Raw genomic sequence first — 16,643 nt, forward strand, 5'->3', positions numbered from 1 at the left:
CCGAGGCTTTGAAGGAGAATGTCACAAGAGCGATGTTTCCCTACGAGACTTCGCTTATCATGCACTGTTTTTACCAATGAGCCTTTTTTATCAGCTTTATGGAATATTGTACAGGTAGAGAAATTACTTTCATTGAAAACATCAAAATTTCATCATTATATATTTGTTAAGGTTCCACTCAACCTTCAGCTAAACATAAGTGGACTCATGCTTTCATTATATACTGCTTTATTATAAGATTAAATGGACATTCAAGGATTGTAACGAGGGTAAAAAGATATTGTTAAGAGTGAATCACTTCTTATTATCCATTTCTAGCATGATTTACATGCCAGTTCCAACCTTCAAGTTCTATTTTTGCTTTCCAGATTTGAGCTGTAATAATTCATCTGCATATGTACCATGATCATAAACTGTCAGATGCACTGCAATGTTACAGACACCATATGGCTTTGCATATCAGATGATTATCATCACCGCTAATGCATGGAAATATCAAACACACACTTCAACATGGCTGTCTAGCTCCCTGTAAAGGGTATTTTTAAAGTCTTCATGAAAGAGTAGTTGCGCTGGTCTTTTCTCCTCTATTGTGTCGTATATCGAGTGAAACGCTTCTGGAACAAGAACAAATGTAGGCGGGGCTTGATTGTGTCCGTGTGGAACTGATTGGATGGTTGTGGTTTGCTATTGGCTGATCTCATGTGAGTGACAGGTTATAGCCCCACCCTCGTCATCAGAGAAGAGAAGAGATGCTGCAAGAGGAACTTATTCTCATTCAACATTATTAACACAATAATGATGATGTGCACCGATGAATCAATTAGAATAAACACTGCAATATTCCACATAAAAAATAAAATAAAAAAAAACTAGAATTGTGAATTTTGATTGCATGCCGACTTCACCTTCAATCTTATTTCACTGATTGCAACACATGACTTCCATTAGCCTTTGGGAAAGTCATCAGCCCAGGGGTTCACACATGTTCTAGTGTTTTAATAATGTGTTCAGTATTGACAAGAAGTGGAATTGTTTAGTTCACACATGTGTTAGTAAAACACAATTTGATAACACTTTATGATAACTGCATGCTATGAATCATTAGTTAAGCACAGTTAATTCATAATTTATAAAGCATTAATAGACATTACAAACTGGGTTGTAAATTCAACTATACATGCTTTATTCTAATGTGTTTAATAATTGTATTTTCATACTTTATTAATGATCAATTTATCAATTTATGTATTACATTATTTACAAACCAGTTATTTAGGAGTTGTCAGTGGTTCATAAGTTCATTTAGAAAGTGCAAGTAAATGATTAATAAACTCTTTAAATGTATATTTGTTATTTAGACATATAGTAATAGTTACTCAGTGTGTTAATAAATGCTTTATTAACATGTATTCCTACAGTAATTCATGATTAATTCAGGTAGGTATAAAACATTTATTAGCTGTCAGTTAACTATTTATTAAAGTGAGGACTATGTATGCCCCGTAAAGGATTTAAAGGCTATTAATGCTTTATAAATGATGAATTAACCATTTACTAAATGTGTAACTAATGATTCAATAACATGCAGTTATTACAAAGTGTTATCAACATTTTTGGCAAATATATAGTGTAGAAGTGCAATTATGAAATCTGATCTAGATGAACCCGTGTGATGTATGATCTGTGTGTTTCACATAATCAAACTTACAAATGAGTGCTAACACTAACGAAAAGGCATTCATATGAATGAAACAGCTGCTCACACACTCTTCCCAAACACATCTTATGTTTATTTTATGTTACAGACAATCCCGAAAGAACTTGAATAAAAGTCGAGTGTTTTATTTCTGCTCTGATGACTGTGGGTCTGACCAAAAATGGAGCAAATCATCTTTCTAAACTAATTTTAGGCCGGTTGTTTTGATGCCACAATGTATTATTCACATCCAGCAAAGCCTGCGTTAGGAAACTACAGGACACTCGAGGCTTTTCCCAGTTTACCAGCCCGTCATTCACAAATACATATCCCAGCATGCACTGCAATACAAACGTTTATATGGAAATCATATACAGGTGTAGTGTGAACTAAATGCTTTGATGCTTGATTGCATGTTAATTTCAATTAAATGAAAATGTAGTTTAAATGTATATTAAAAAAAATAGCTCAACTTTAATCCAGTTAAGTACATCTTTATATGGCATTTCTAATTGGTAAACGGAAATATATTTTAATGTCATTTCCATTGAAAAATGTGTGTCATGTATTTAAATATATGACAAATGTATTAACGTTTCATGTAATATTGAATATTGCAGGTAGAGTTATAATCAAGTGCTTCACGTATGCTTTTAGTATTTTAGTCAACACATCCAAATAAGTGTAGGGTGCAACGGGGCTAAAGGAACACCTTAAGAAGATGGAAAAATAAAAAAATAAATGTTTGTATTGAATATTAATGGAGCAACAGATTTTGTGTGAAATTAAAACATAAAAGTGGTTTGTTTTGTTGGCAAACCCAACATGGAGCAAAAGACACGACAACTTCAGTTAAAAAATGTGTTTTTAATAACGTCTGAGTTAATACCTGTTCAAAACAACCACTTTCGCAAAGTTTGTACAATTTTCTGTTTATTTTGTTAAACAAAATAATTAAATTTTGTTTAATAAATATACTGTCAATAAAATATGCTAATATACAATTTTTACAAAAATACAGAAACAAAATTATTTTAAAAAGTGAAAGATCCCATAATAATTTAATATAGATTTACGCTAGTAACAATAAAGGATATTTTATCATATGCTATGATTAATATCATATTTTTTAAATATGACAGTTTCATTATAAATATGGTGATTATCTCTAAGATGGACAACTTAATATATGATATTTCCCATCTGAATCTAACCATGCCATGTCAATAAATGGAAAAGTCAGCCGGCTGTTTATTACCATGTTAATTATTGTGTCTTTTACCCCAAATACCATACTTTTACATATTCTTCCATTATTGAAAACTGTTGCTTTAATTACCTTCAACAAATCATTGACAAGGCCTTTGTCTCAAAATATATTCAATAATTGTAGTGATTCTCATATGTTACTTAAATCTACAACATAAAAAAAAAACATCAAATATTAGATCAAATTACTTTGCAAATCAACGTTGCGCTGCTGTCGGCGATCACAAGGGTCGGACGAATGTCCACGGATGTTTCTGAAAGAGCTGCGGCAAGTTTTTGTGCATCTAGTGGTTTAGAGGAGAATAAAAGCAAAGCCGGCTTTTACCCCGTTGTACCCTATACTTCTGATATTTGAAGTACACAACTTCTTTTTAGTGGTAGACACGAGAGCAACCCGACACGTGTGCAAGAGCTGAGAAGACGACGCAGAAGGGTCTCGGTGTTTAATACGGTTCTAAAGTGTGCATTTCCTAGATGTCGTGAGAAACCAACGAGAAAACGTAAAAGTGCCTTACCAATGCCGCAAAATGAATGGCTTACCTTTCACACTTTCCCATCACATGATCGTGAGCGTCGTCTTCTCAGTTATCACGCGTGCGTCTCGTGAACTCACTCAAATACACAAAGTATTCTCGTCGCTTGATAAACTTAAGATTGAGCCACTGTAGTCACTTTGACTATTTTAATGATGTCTTTACTAACTTTTCTGGGATGGCAGATATTGATTACCCATCAGCCTATGGAGGAGTGATCCAGCTCTCAGATTTAATCAAAAATATCTTAATCTGTGTTCCGAAGATGAACGAAAGTCTTACGGGGTTGGAACAACATGAGGGCAAGTGATTACTGACAGAATGTTCATTTTTGGGTGAACTAACCCTTTAACAATGTTACTAAGCTACACATGCACTTCATGTTTTTAATAGTGCACACATTAGAAACTCGCATCAAGGGAATGTCAGACATTTTGACCTTGCTTGTAAAAAGATGAACTGTGGCAATGAAAGCACTGATGTGACGTTCTTTATCAAAACTCAGTGATTTCTATTTGAGCATGACATATCCGAGGCTGAAACCTGTCTGAACTGAGAGATGTGGTGTGTGTGTGTGGCGTTTCGGTCATCACACACATCAAGAGGTGTTGTGTTCAGTCAATCTGATCTGAAAAACCTCATCTCCTTCACGGTCGTTCTCAATCCTCATCTCCATAGGGTCACGGCGGGCTTTTAATCGATCCGTTCCACCAGGTTTCTGTCTCTAAGGAGCTCTTGAAGCGAATCTCGTGAGTGGGAATGGAGATTGCGGCGAGGAGATCTTGGTGTGGAACAGGCTGAGGATTTGTAGGATTTGTAGCGATGTAGGAGGGGTATTAGGGGTAAGTCGGCCCCATATGTTGAATAAATCATTCACTGATGTTTAATTAAAGTCCTGAGAGATAAATTAGCCTGACTTAGTTTAATAAAGTTTTGATGAATACCTGTGTTGGAGAAATTCACACCTCATGAAGTGCTCGATTTTAATATAAATCACTGTGATGATATGATGAGGCAGATTTATCAAGATGAAGTGGTTTATGGTCACATCTCAAGAATGTGTCTTTGAAAACTGCAAGAGTCCCAGAAAGTAAACAGAGAAAGATTTGGAGAAAAACATCAGTCATGTCTGTCTAACCAGTTTATACGCAACGACACACACAGAATAAAAACTAGAGGGAAATAGCAGAGCTTGAATGACAGCAAAGTTTAAATCAGTGTTATTTTAATGTCATTGAGATACTATTATATTTTTAGTTAAAGTAGCGCTGGAGTCATTAATTTTATCCCTTAAAACTCATCTTTGATCACCAAAATGACATATTTCAGCGTTTTTTTTTATTTTTATTTTTTTTGAAACATTTCTTCATGCCTTAAAATATCTTGAATGTAACTCGACACCCTTGCCTCATTTAGTATGCATGGTTCTATGAATATGCAAATGAGCCCCGCCTCCACTCACTCACCCACTCTTTGACGATCACTTACTGTACGACTTGAAAGAGCTATAAGAACAGATGAAGAAATTAAAGCTCTCTTTATACAGAAGTTCAGGTGCCATTCAATACTTTTTGAATATTCTGTCTTCATGTAATCCTTGAGTGAAATCAAACGCAGGCCGTCCTGATGGGATTCCAGTCAAAATCCATAAGTAATTTCCTGCTGAGGTGCGATTCTGGTGATCTGGGAATCGAATTCCAGTTCCACAACAAATGAGATCAAAACAGGAAGAAAACAGACAGAGAAATTGGAAATCTGAGAGAGCCGAGCTTTATTCCTATTCATCTTTTCCACGGCCATCTCTATATGTTATATATAGATTTTAACAAGATATGATTTGTCTAATTTGGTTTTGTTTAATCAAAATATAATTTTAACAAGATTAATGCAGCTACAGTGAACACATGTTATCTGTTAGTTAATTAAAACTTAGATTTGATCTAACTTTGTTATATTCTATTTCTTTTAAGTAACTGTAAAATACTGATGTTTTTGAATTACCATCTAACTTACAATGCAATTCTATATTCAACAATACATATGTTTTATAGGATAGTGATATGCATTTTTTTTTGTAAGTTAAAAAAGTAATTTTTAATTATAAATATAAATTAAGAATGTACTTATACTAGCGAATACTTAACTCTACAGTAACTGAATATATATTTCCTGTTGGTTTTGATGTATGTTATATACATTTTAAGTTACGTTTTATGTTGTTTATTTTTTACAGCTTTATTTTAATGTCATGATGGTGTTTTGCCAATTTTGATAAACATTAAGTCATGATTTAAGTCAGTCTTTTATTTTACCACCTGACCTTATCTGCAAAACAGATTTTATCTGATACACATTGTAACCATTTTTTACAGTAAATTTCTGGCCTTTTCTCTCTCTCTCTTCCTCTTTTTTTTTTAAAGAGGCCATATTAAGGCCTTTTTCAAAGTCTTGCTGTTGTACTCAGGCTCTACTAGAGCAGGTTTTCCTGCTGTAATGTTGATTATTCTCCTCATATTCTCCATTGTTGCGGCTCCTCTCTTCCCAGTCTGTCAGTAACGCTCTGTTTACTTCCTGTCTCTATGAAGCCCCTCCTTCTGAAAAGCACACTGTGCTCTGATTGGTCGGCCGGAGCAGTGTGTTGTGATTGGTCGAGCGCTTCGAGTGTGTTTGGGAAATGTCCCGCCCCTTACCATAACCACCAGTTTAACACACTACTGACTAACTCAACCAGGCCCCGCCCATTTATTCTGCATATGAATTATTATAATGAGGAATATTGTGATGTGTTCGTTCCTGGAAGAAACTCAAGACTACAATGGAGGCGTTTCAGGAGTTGAGAAACACTGACACTGATATATAGAAGAACTCCCACTGGAGGGAAATTTGCTCATTAATAGGTCCTCTTTAACAATGATTTTATATGAAGTTTTACGTTACACCAGAGACACATGGGAACACACGTGCACTCGCTCCAGAGAGAGATCAAATGCGAGTCATTCACTAATTGGAGCCCACAGAGCCGGTGTCTTCAAAGGGAACGACTTTTGTTTTGATCCCTCAAATTGAATTGGACTGAGCTTCTGGCATCTCTTCTGCACATTACATGCTGATTCTCCCTCCCTCGACACGATCATCTGTCCGGTCGCTCCTCTCCTTCTCTCACACTCCTTTTGTCGCACGGATATGGCAGTTGTGGAGAAATCCATTATGCTGGGATCTCCAAATCCTCAACGGCCCAGAGTCAAGATTAAAGAGCGACTGCCCACACACATTCATACTCGTCCTCCCGTGAAGCTTCACTTTAAATCTTCACACAGGCCAATAAGAGTTTCCTTTCTTGTGTTTTCCAGTGGGTTGATGAATATCTCCTCTTTTCAGTGTTTGTTGCCAGACTAAACGCGAGCGCTCTGCCAGTTAATTCCTCCGAGGGTCTTTCCATGATGCATTTTGTCCTTGCCATCAAAGCCTTTGTTCAGTTATTACAGTTTCATGATGAAAATAAGGTTATTTTATGTCACTGTAATTTAAGAAGTAAGAACAATGACAGAGCATGTCTCATTTTGCTTTGGATACAAAATTCGTGGCATTTGGAGATTTGGTTGAAATGGCGACGCGACCTGCATTCTGGCACCTTCACTCTTCAGGGCTTCTCTGAGCTGCTAATTAACCGTAGTCGACAGTAGTTTGTAAGAAATGATCAAACGAGCTCGTCTAAACGAACCCTACCCTCTCATATGAAGCGTTGAATTGTAAAACACACAGTTTGGATGTTTAATTAAAAATCACTGATTAAGGTCCCTGTACTATTTAACATTTATGACTCTGTTTTTGTAAATTAGACCGGTTTTGTTGTGTTTAGTATAAATTTGCCTGTTTAGGTTTGTGGAAAAAAAAAATGTTGTATGAGCATAAAATGCACCTCTGATTACATTTTAAATTTGATATATTATAGATATTATTGATGTTCAAAAGATTTTTGAATGCTGTTGAAAAAGTCTCTTCTGCTCAACAAGGCTGCATTTACTTGATCAAATATTAGTTTTCTATGTGAATATATAATAAAGTGTAATTTATTCCTGAATTTTCAGCATCATTACTCTTCAGAAATCATTCTAACATGAGGATTTGATGCTCAAGAAACATTTATGATTATTATCAGTGTTGAAAACAGTTGTGCTGCTTCAGATTTCTGTGGAAACTGTGAAACGTTTTATTTTTCAGGATTCTTTGATGAATAGAAAATTCAAAAGAACAGCTTTTATAGGAAATTATAGAAAAATCATACTGTAACTTTTGATCAATTTACTGCATCCTTAATGAATGAAGAAATATTCACCACAAATCTTTGAACATTAGTGTAACTGGATAGTTCTATAGTTTTATTCACTGCATGCAAGGCCAGTGAGAGTCTGTGGTTGTCGAAACCGGTGATCGTGCTCTCTCTAACAGGGCTGAAACCCCATTTAAATCTAAATGCATCACTACAGTGTAAAGCTCAGCTGAAATTAGAGCTGCGTCTCAAACTCAGAGTCTATTAGCAGCGTGTTCAGCGCTAATGCCCAACGGGACTGAGAAACTCAACGCAACCACTGCTAATGCAATATGGTGGTTGAAGCTGTCGCCCATTACTACTGCCGTAAATCCCCCAGTGGTGTGTGCATTATAGTCATGAGATTTCTATATCAATGTAGCCGTGCACAGCAAAACACTTTTTATTTGAAAGTTTGGTGGCTTGTCAACACATTTATGACTTCTGAGATTTGATTGCAATTTTACAAGCATTTAGTCTAATCTTTTCATTAAAATCCACTGTGTTATGAAACTGCTATAAATGAACTCTGTCTAATAACTGCCGCTCAATTCTTCCAACTACACCATATTTGTGCAATATTTGTGTCATTGTTGACACTCAATAATTAGCTTTAGAGAGTATACAGTATGTTATTCTAGAGAAGACTCCTTTCTTTTTCCTGACCATTTCACTCTTAAAAAAATGCTGGGTCGTTTCAACCCAACTTTGGGTCAAATATGTACAAACCCAGCCGTTGGGTTCAATTTTTAAGTACAATTTTTAACCCAACGTTTGGGATTGTCCATATTTGACCCAAAGCTGGGTTAAAACAACCCAGCATTTTTTAGTGTCCACTCTCCAGTCTCGACTTGCCTCGAGGCTACAGGTCAAAACTCATGGAAAAAGGACACGGCTGGTTCAAGCTCAGTATCATCCACAGATGGAGAGCTTCATGCATTGATTATGAATGTGCGTGTCCTAACAATAGCCCGGCGCTGATGGATCCAGCGATCGCTTCATTGACCTTCAGGGCTTATTGTCTTTAAAAGTCTGGTGGAGGACTTACACTGAGGACGGGGTGTAATTGGGCTAAAGACAGAGGCGGGCTGGATGATATGGATTTTGCATTAGTTTGTACTTGTAGGGAGTGTGCTGTTTAGATCGGCCAGTCATTTCCATTGGGAAAACGAGACATTTGTGTGAAACCTTAAGTGATAAAAGGCCTTCATCTTGTTCCGAGGCAGTATCAGCGGCAGCTGTCAATTAAGCTTTAAACGACGGGAAATGCCTTCAGTCATGCCACTAGCAGCGCCGGTCTGGGTTTAAGGAGAAACTGGCTGATGCCCGTCCAGTGGATTTCTTGGATCAATGTGGACACTAGAACTGTGTTCCAAAACCTAGTGTGCTTTTCTCTCTGCCTACACTCGCAGTGATCCGTGCCAGGGTTATTATCCTTCACTGAAACCAAAACCAAAACTATAAAAAGCATTAAAAAATAAAATAAACGCTAAAGGATTAGTTCACTTCAGAATTGAACTTTCCTGATCATTTACTCACCACCACATCAGCCGAGATGTCGAAAAGAAATGAAGGTTTTTGAGGAAAACGTTCCAGGATTGTTCTCCATAGAGGACTTCAAGTGACCTTTCAATGTGATTACGTAATGTGTGGCACATCACAGCTAGTGCAAGAAGAGCATTTGTGGTTAAAAAGTATATAAATGTTTATATTTTTTTGTTCTAAAATGTCCGCTGGTTTGTCTAGGTGAGACTCTTATTCCTCGGCTGGATCGTGTCGAGACTGTGAAGCCGCACTGAAACTCACCTTTAGATCTTCAACCTGTTGGACCCCATTGAAGTCACTACAGTATATGGAGAAACATCTTGGAATGTTATCCTCAAAAACCTTCATTTCTTTTCCACCGAAGAAAGAAAGACATGAACATCTTGGATGACGTGGGGGAGAGAAAATGATCAGGAAATCTTAATTCTGAAGTGACTTATTTAATTCTAGCTAGTTCCCAAGCCAACATTTCACTTTTCCATTCAGTTTAACTCTTTCCCCGCCAGCATTTCTGATCACTTTCACAAAACTTTCATGGCCCCCACAATATTTTGCTGTGTGATTATCTGAAGACACAATATATCAAAAGAAAGAACAGAGCCTGACAAAACAAAAAAAAATATTCTTGTTGCTTCATGCATTCTTTGATTTACAACTCTTGAATGTGTGAAGTTTCATTAAAGCTGAGAAAATGATGTTTTTGTCAAAGACACTGCCTGGATCATATTCAGAACGATGATTAAAACAGTCGATCGAGTCCATCAACACCTCAAACTTCTCAGTCCTGGTCGACATTTCAGTCGGTAACATTAGGCAGATTTGGTTTATATGATGTTTAATGTTGATTTCATTATTTTACAGCAATGCTTCTATCGCTTGTTTCTGCTTCTTCTATGCCTGTGTTTTGATCCAGAGTTTTATCACAGTAATAATGTGAAATATTACGTAATTTATTCCTGTGATCAAAGCTGAATTTTCAGCATCATTACTCCAGTCTTCAGGGTCACATGATCCTTCAGAAATCACTCTAATATGAGGATTTGATGATCAAGAAACATTTATGATTATTATCAGTGTTGATTATATTTAATTTTTCTTGATTTTTTTGATAAATAAAATATTCAAAAGAACAACATTTATTTAATGCATCCTGGCTGAATAAAACCATTCATTTATTTGGAAAGCCTTTGAGTGGTGGTGTATGAATGTGGCATGGCCACTGAACATTAGTATGCAATACTACTTCTCACATTCCCTTTGAACTGTTATATATCTAGATTACATCTGGCAAGTGTGTAAGATCTGAGCTAAAGCACAGAAATCCAGGCCTTCAGGATCTGCGTGCATATGATATATAACGCAAACTTCTGCTGAATAATTTGGGCCTGTGAGTCATGAAGAAGAAGCATGTTCCTCCCGCTGCGTCTCACAGCCGACAAACCTGCATATCACGATAATGCTGATGGATCTATACTCTACAGCTGGAGGAACGCATGCTCTCGTCTCAGATGCCAATGGAAATGTTATCCATTAAATAATAAGTCCAAGAAAGAAAAAGAAAGGCAGAGCAAATGCTATTTTAAGCAGTGAATTTGTCCTAACAGGACGCAATCGCACCATTCTTTCATTCGGTTCAATTTAGAAGAGAATCTTTTGTGTTTATACGTAGAGCTCGCATGAAAGACAAATTATTTCACACAGTTTTGATTCTTATTATTACCATAATTTCTTTGGTAACAGGTAGCACACACACACACACACACACACACACACACAGGTGAGGTAATAAACTCTATATCATGCATTCTCTAAATTAATTGTGTTGGACTTGAAATGCTCTTCTATTGATTAAACTGCTCTGAATGTGTGAAGAACAGCAGTAAGTGCATGATTGGAGGCATTGCTCGTCATCATCGCACAAAAGAGCAGTGATGATAAAAACATGTTGTTTGATGAATCACATTTGACAGTCTCTAATTTTCCCTGCGTTCACATTCAGTGCAAAGGTGTGAAGCGTTCATCTAAAAATGTCAGCGACGTCAGTCAACCCAAAGTCTTGATCTCTTTCTGAATATGTGCTTTAATAAACGTCCCTAAGTCCCAGCACTGCCGTATATAAAGTTCACAAAAGAACACGACTGCCTGAAATAAATCCAGCCAATTCACACGAGACCATCAGAGAATGAACTTCGAGCCCAGAAGCTCCCATAAGTATGCAAATAAAGTAGATCTTTGCATTCGAAATTGCATTATCATTTGCACTTTATGTGGGCTGTGGTTCTTTTGATAAATGACCTCTTGCCTCGCTTCGGGACATCAGAAATGAGCATCCAAACGCTAACAGCAACCATTTATCCAATTTGAGACTTTTGACGACAGCAATGGCTCGGTGAAGATTGCAGTGAAGTGCTGTGGCCTGCGCAGAGACGAGTCCTTATGTGTCATTACAGAGTGTGTGTGCGGTTCCTCAGTCAGGAGATTACACTTCTCTTCCACAAAAACTAAACACACAAAATCCTTACGTGACATACAATTTCTGACACTCAAACACCAGAAACACACACCAAATCTGCAAAACCATACGCTAATTATCGGCCTTCGACTCAGTTTTCAATTTCATAAAACACTTTTTGCTAACCACAACACACACTTCTGTATGAAACGCACAAAAATCTAATCTTGATTTCCTTTTTCAAACACACCCTATCAAAACACCACAGTAATCCATGAGCGTCACACACACTCCTCACACACACTCACGCACACACACACACACACACACACACACACACACACACACACACACACACGCGCACACACACACACACACACACACACACACACACTCACACACTCCTCACACACACACACACACACACACACACACACACACACACTCCTCACACACACTCACACACTCCTCACACACACACACACACACACACAAACTCCACACACACACACTTACACTCCTCACCCACACACTCCTCACAAACACACTCACACACACACACACACACACACACACACACACACACACACACACACACACACACACACACACACACTCCTCACACACACTCACACACTCCTCACACACACACACACACACACAAACTCCACACACACACACTTACACTCCTCACCCACACACTCCTCACAAACACACACACACACACACACACACACACACACACACACACACACACACACACACACACACACACACACACACACTCAAACACAGTCCTCACACACACACACTCACACACACTCCTCACACACACTCATCACACACACACACACACACACACACACACACACACACACACACACTCACACACACTCCTCACACACACTCCTCACACACACACACACACACACACACACACACACACAAACACAGTCCTCACACACACACTCACACACACTCCTCACACACACACACACACACATACACACACTCACTCCTCACATGTGCAAACACTTACAGTGAAACAAATAAAGTTTGGTTTCAATCTTTCGTGTTTACCGTGAGTTTTTCAGCTTCTCTCTGCCGATTACTTTCAGTCTTGTCCAGAAATGAACACAGGAGCTCATGAAAGAAGAGCTTTAGGTGTTGAATAACTGTGTGTATTATAAATCCAAAAATATAATATTATGGCAAAGGTGTTTGCAACGTAAGACAAATGTTTGCTTTTGAGATGTGTGTGATATTTTGAATGCAGTGCTTCATTTTGCAAGAGATGTGAGGAATTTAGCATTTTGTGTGTGCAGTTCCTGGATTTGTGTGTAAAGTTTTGAAAATGTGTGTAAACAGTTGAAAAAAACTGTAATAGCACCAAGACATTCTTCATACAGAGACTACCAGTGACATTCATTTAAAATGTAGGACCAGAAATGATTGGGACACTTTGAGCTGATCATGTTTTGCTGAACACAATGAAGCATTGCTTGGTGATTGGTTGAGCTAAACTGGTATTATCTAATTGTGTAGTTAAATTTAACAGCTGACAGATATTCAACATAATTCATGTGTGAGACAGTCTAACAGAAGGACGGACAAAACCAGTCAAATATCAGCTGAGTTCATAACTCTGAGTTCTTTATTACCATTCTCTAAACTATAGCGAATAAACTGATAATGTGAGAAATGTCGAAGGTGTCTGAATAAATGTGTGTTTGACTGCAGATTCAGGCTATGGATCATATCCATTATACATTAGTGCCACAACAACAGCACTCGTCTCTCGTCGCGTCTCATTCCCATCAGAGCTGAACGCTTGACATCAGAAACCACTGACCGACGTCACGTCTCATAATTCCACATGTCTTTCTGCAGGAATATTTGGCTGGCTTCTCCTCTGCATGTCATTTGACACACAATTATCCAAGAAGACATCGAAGCTTCTCCCATCCCCTGGATCGAAGCCTCGACGATATGTGCATGATGAGAGACAACAGCGCTTTAGTAATAGCAGAATTAAATCTGAGCAGGAACAAAAAAAGGGATGTTTTTCTTCCTGTGCGAACAAAAGGCATTTATCAAACGGGAAAATAAACTTGTTTAATGTCAGTGAACTGCCAAATGCTCTCTCTGAATGTTGAACTGCATCTGCAACAACTGACTATACTGTGTGTGAGCCTGAAGACATCTCTCAGCCTGCCACAAAACAACATTAATACGCAAGCCGTGACTCAGATCATTTGTTGACGCTCGCAAACATTTTGTCGTTAAACATGTCGTCACACAGACATGTCGAATGCAAACAAAGGCCACACACACACACACACACACTTGTTGACATTCAGCCAGTGGCGTCTCTAATGCACACACTCGGACCCTTGATGTCATTCACTTGTGTGTTTTGTCCTTCATAAGACCAGTGATCTCCAAATGAGTGTCACAGTGATTTATCTGCGGATCTCCAAGCCTGAGGAGTCTTGAATTCACTATGAATCATGAAGCGTGATTCAGGTCCTGCTCGCAACACAACATCCCTGAGCGAAACAGATGATTAGTCTGACATGTATTGTGTGCTGTGCAAGTGTGTGTTTTGACGTGGAGGGTTAGGGGTTATAATTACGTGGCATGAGTAGAACAACAGGAATACTGCCAGATCTGCATTTCAAAATGAAGCTTCTAGCAGCAGAAGAGAAATATAGCAGAATAAAACACAACGTTTCAGCGACACATAAAAAAAAAAACAGTTCATTCAATCAATTAAAAGTGCAACGGAGTGGGTGGATGAAAGTGATGCATGTGGTATGTGCGACGAAACGGGATAAATTCCGTGCCGAGGATACTTCGATTTCTCCTGAAAGCTGGAGTGAAGTGACGTTATGAACAATTAACCCTTCGTTAAACCCTCTCATGAAATGTTCTTACCTCCGTGTCGTCCTCGTCCTCCTCGCTCGTGATCAGTTCCTCAGGAGCACGGATAAACCACCACTGGATCTCTAAGTAAACCGAGGACATCCCACTTTGAAAGGCACATGCCATTTCGATGTTCTGCCCTTCCCTTGCTGTGATGTTAGAAGGGAAATCAGTGAATTTTCCTGCAAGAGAGATGCAGCACGTTAACCTGAGATTGAAGAAAGACAGTCTACCAGTGATTATACTCAACTCTTTGATTGAAATTCTGATATAATAAAATCAATGATAATATGTTTTAAATGTTTTTTCTCTTCTGATTTCATTAGAAATCACAAAGTGAAAATAAAATACTTCCATAAAATAATCAATACAATAATAATAAAATATGTACATTAAAATGTCTATTTGATTTATATTTTATAATTATTTTTTTTATTATTTTGGTTTGATTATATATACATATATATATATATATATATATACATTAATGACAATTTTAATTTTCATATTTTAAAATTTATTATATTATTATGATTTGTTATATACATATATATAAACAAATCATAATAATATGATAAATTATAAAATAGGAAAATTGTCATTAATATATATGTATATATATATATATATATATATATATATATATTTTTTTTTTTTTTTTTTTTTTTTTTTAACACACACATACTATATATATATATATATATATATATATATATATATATATATATATATATATATATATATATACACACACACACACACATTTCCTCTTTTTTTTTGCAACTAGTCAAATTTTCTGGCTGGGTGAAATTTAATTAATACTTCCAGCCTATAATTTCGTCGGGTTCGTACAGCAGATCCTCTCTTTGTTACACGGCAGACTCCTGTTCTTCTACCGGGTTTACCGGGAGCTGGAGCTGTTCGAGGTGCTGAACTGGTTTACCGGGAGCTGGAGCTGTTCGAGGTGCTGAACTGGTTTACCGGGAGCTGGAGCTGTTCGAGGTGCTGAACTGGTTTACCGGGAGCTGGAGCTGTTCGAGGTGCTGAACTGGTTTACCGGGAGCTGGAGCTGTTCGAGGTGCTGAACTGGTTTACCGGGAGCTGGAGCTGTTCGAGGTGCTGAACTGGTTTACCGGGAGCTGGAGCTGTTCGTGGTGCTGAACAGCCGCAGTCCGTTTACCGGATCATCACCACTTGACATGCAAGTCGCGCGTGCGGTTCCTTCAAAATTACCCTTTACTACCTTTAACGCTGGACAAGAGCTCAGGGTTCATGTGCAGAAGGACAGATCCGAGATCTTACGAGTTCCCAGAAATCAACAGTTGATTTTTCTATCACACCTCACGGACATCGGGATCGCGTAGGCTCAACTTTTGCCACTTATTATTTAAAGATTACCACACAAATATATGCAGCAATCATTTGAAATGTAAAATAGACACTGGGAGCATATTTTCAGTAGCTGCTGATAATGGTTGAAATTTTAAAGTTATTAACGGTGTATACCATTGCGGATAGATGCATTAAAAAGTATCTATTTTCAGCCGTAAAATGTTCTTACCATCAAGAGAAAATCCAACTTGAATGGACAAACAGGAAAAGAGCACAAATCCAATACTGTCATGTAAGGTCCCCATCACTGCGAAGAGAGCTGGGAAAGAAATGTCCTCCAGAAATGTTGAGCTCGTTAAGCAGAAACCGAGAGAATACGCCGAGCGGGAAACATGCCGCAACTCTCGCTCGGTAACTCTCCTACTGTCTCTGCGAGGTGTTGATGGAGTAATGATGCTCTCTCTCTCTCTCTCTCTCTCTCTCTCTCTCTCTCTCTCTCTCTCTCTCTGCGGCTCTCACTCACGCACGCGCTCCTCGTCGCTCGCGCGCACAGAGGCGTGAGACTGAGACCAGCATTTG

At 37.8% G+C, this 16,643-nt stretch overlaps 1 protein-coding gene across 1 annotated transcript in view; it reads right to left on the reverse strand.

Annotated features, from left to right (window-relative positions):
- The window catches only part of vstm2a (V-set and transmembrane domain containing 2A), a gene marked incomplete at both ends in the record, with an annotated part of 79,116 nt that extends 62,747 nt beyond the window's left edge, over window positions 1–16,369 (reverse strand). Inside the window, 2 exons of the mRNA XM_081352975.1 lie at window positions 14,745–14,914; window positions 16,294–16,369. Of these exons, the coding sequence (XP_081209101.1) occupies window positions 14,745–14,914; window positions 16,294–16,369 (246 nt within the window). The remainder of the gene's footprint in view (window positions 1–14,744; window positions 14,915–16,293) is intronic.
- Between the last annotated feature and the right edge of the window lie 274 nt (window positions 16,370–16,643).

The sequence above is a fragment of the Scardinius erythrophthalmus genome (assembly GCF_964197995.2).
Source record: "Scardinius erythrophthalmus genome assembly, chromosome: 22".
Taxonomy (NCBI): domain Eukaryota; kingdom Metazoa; phylum Chordata; class Actinopteri; order Cypriniformes; family Leuciscidae; genus Scardinius; species Scardinius erythrophthalmus.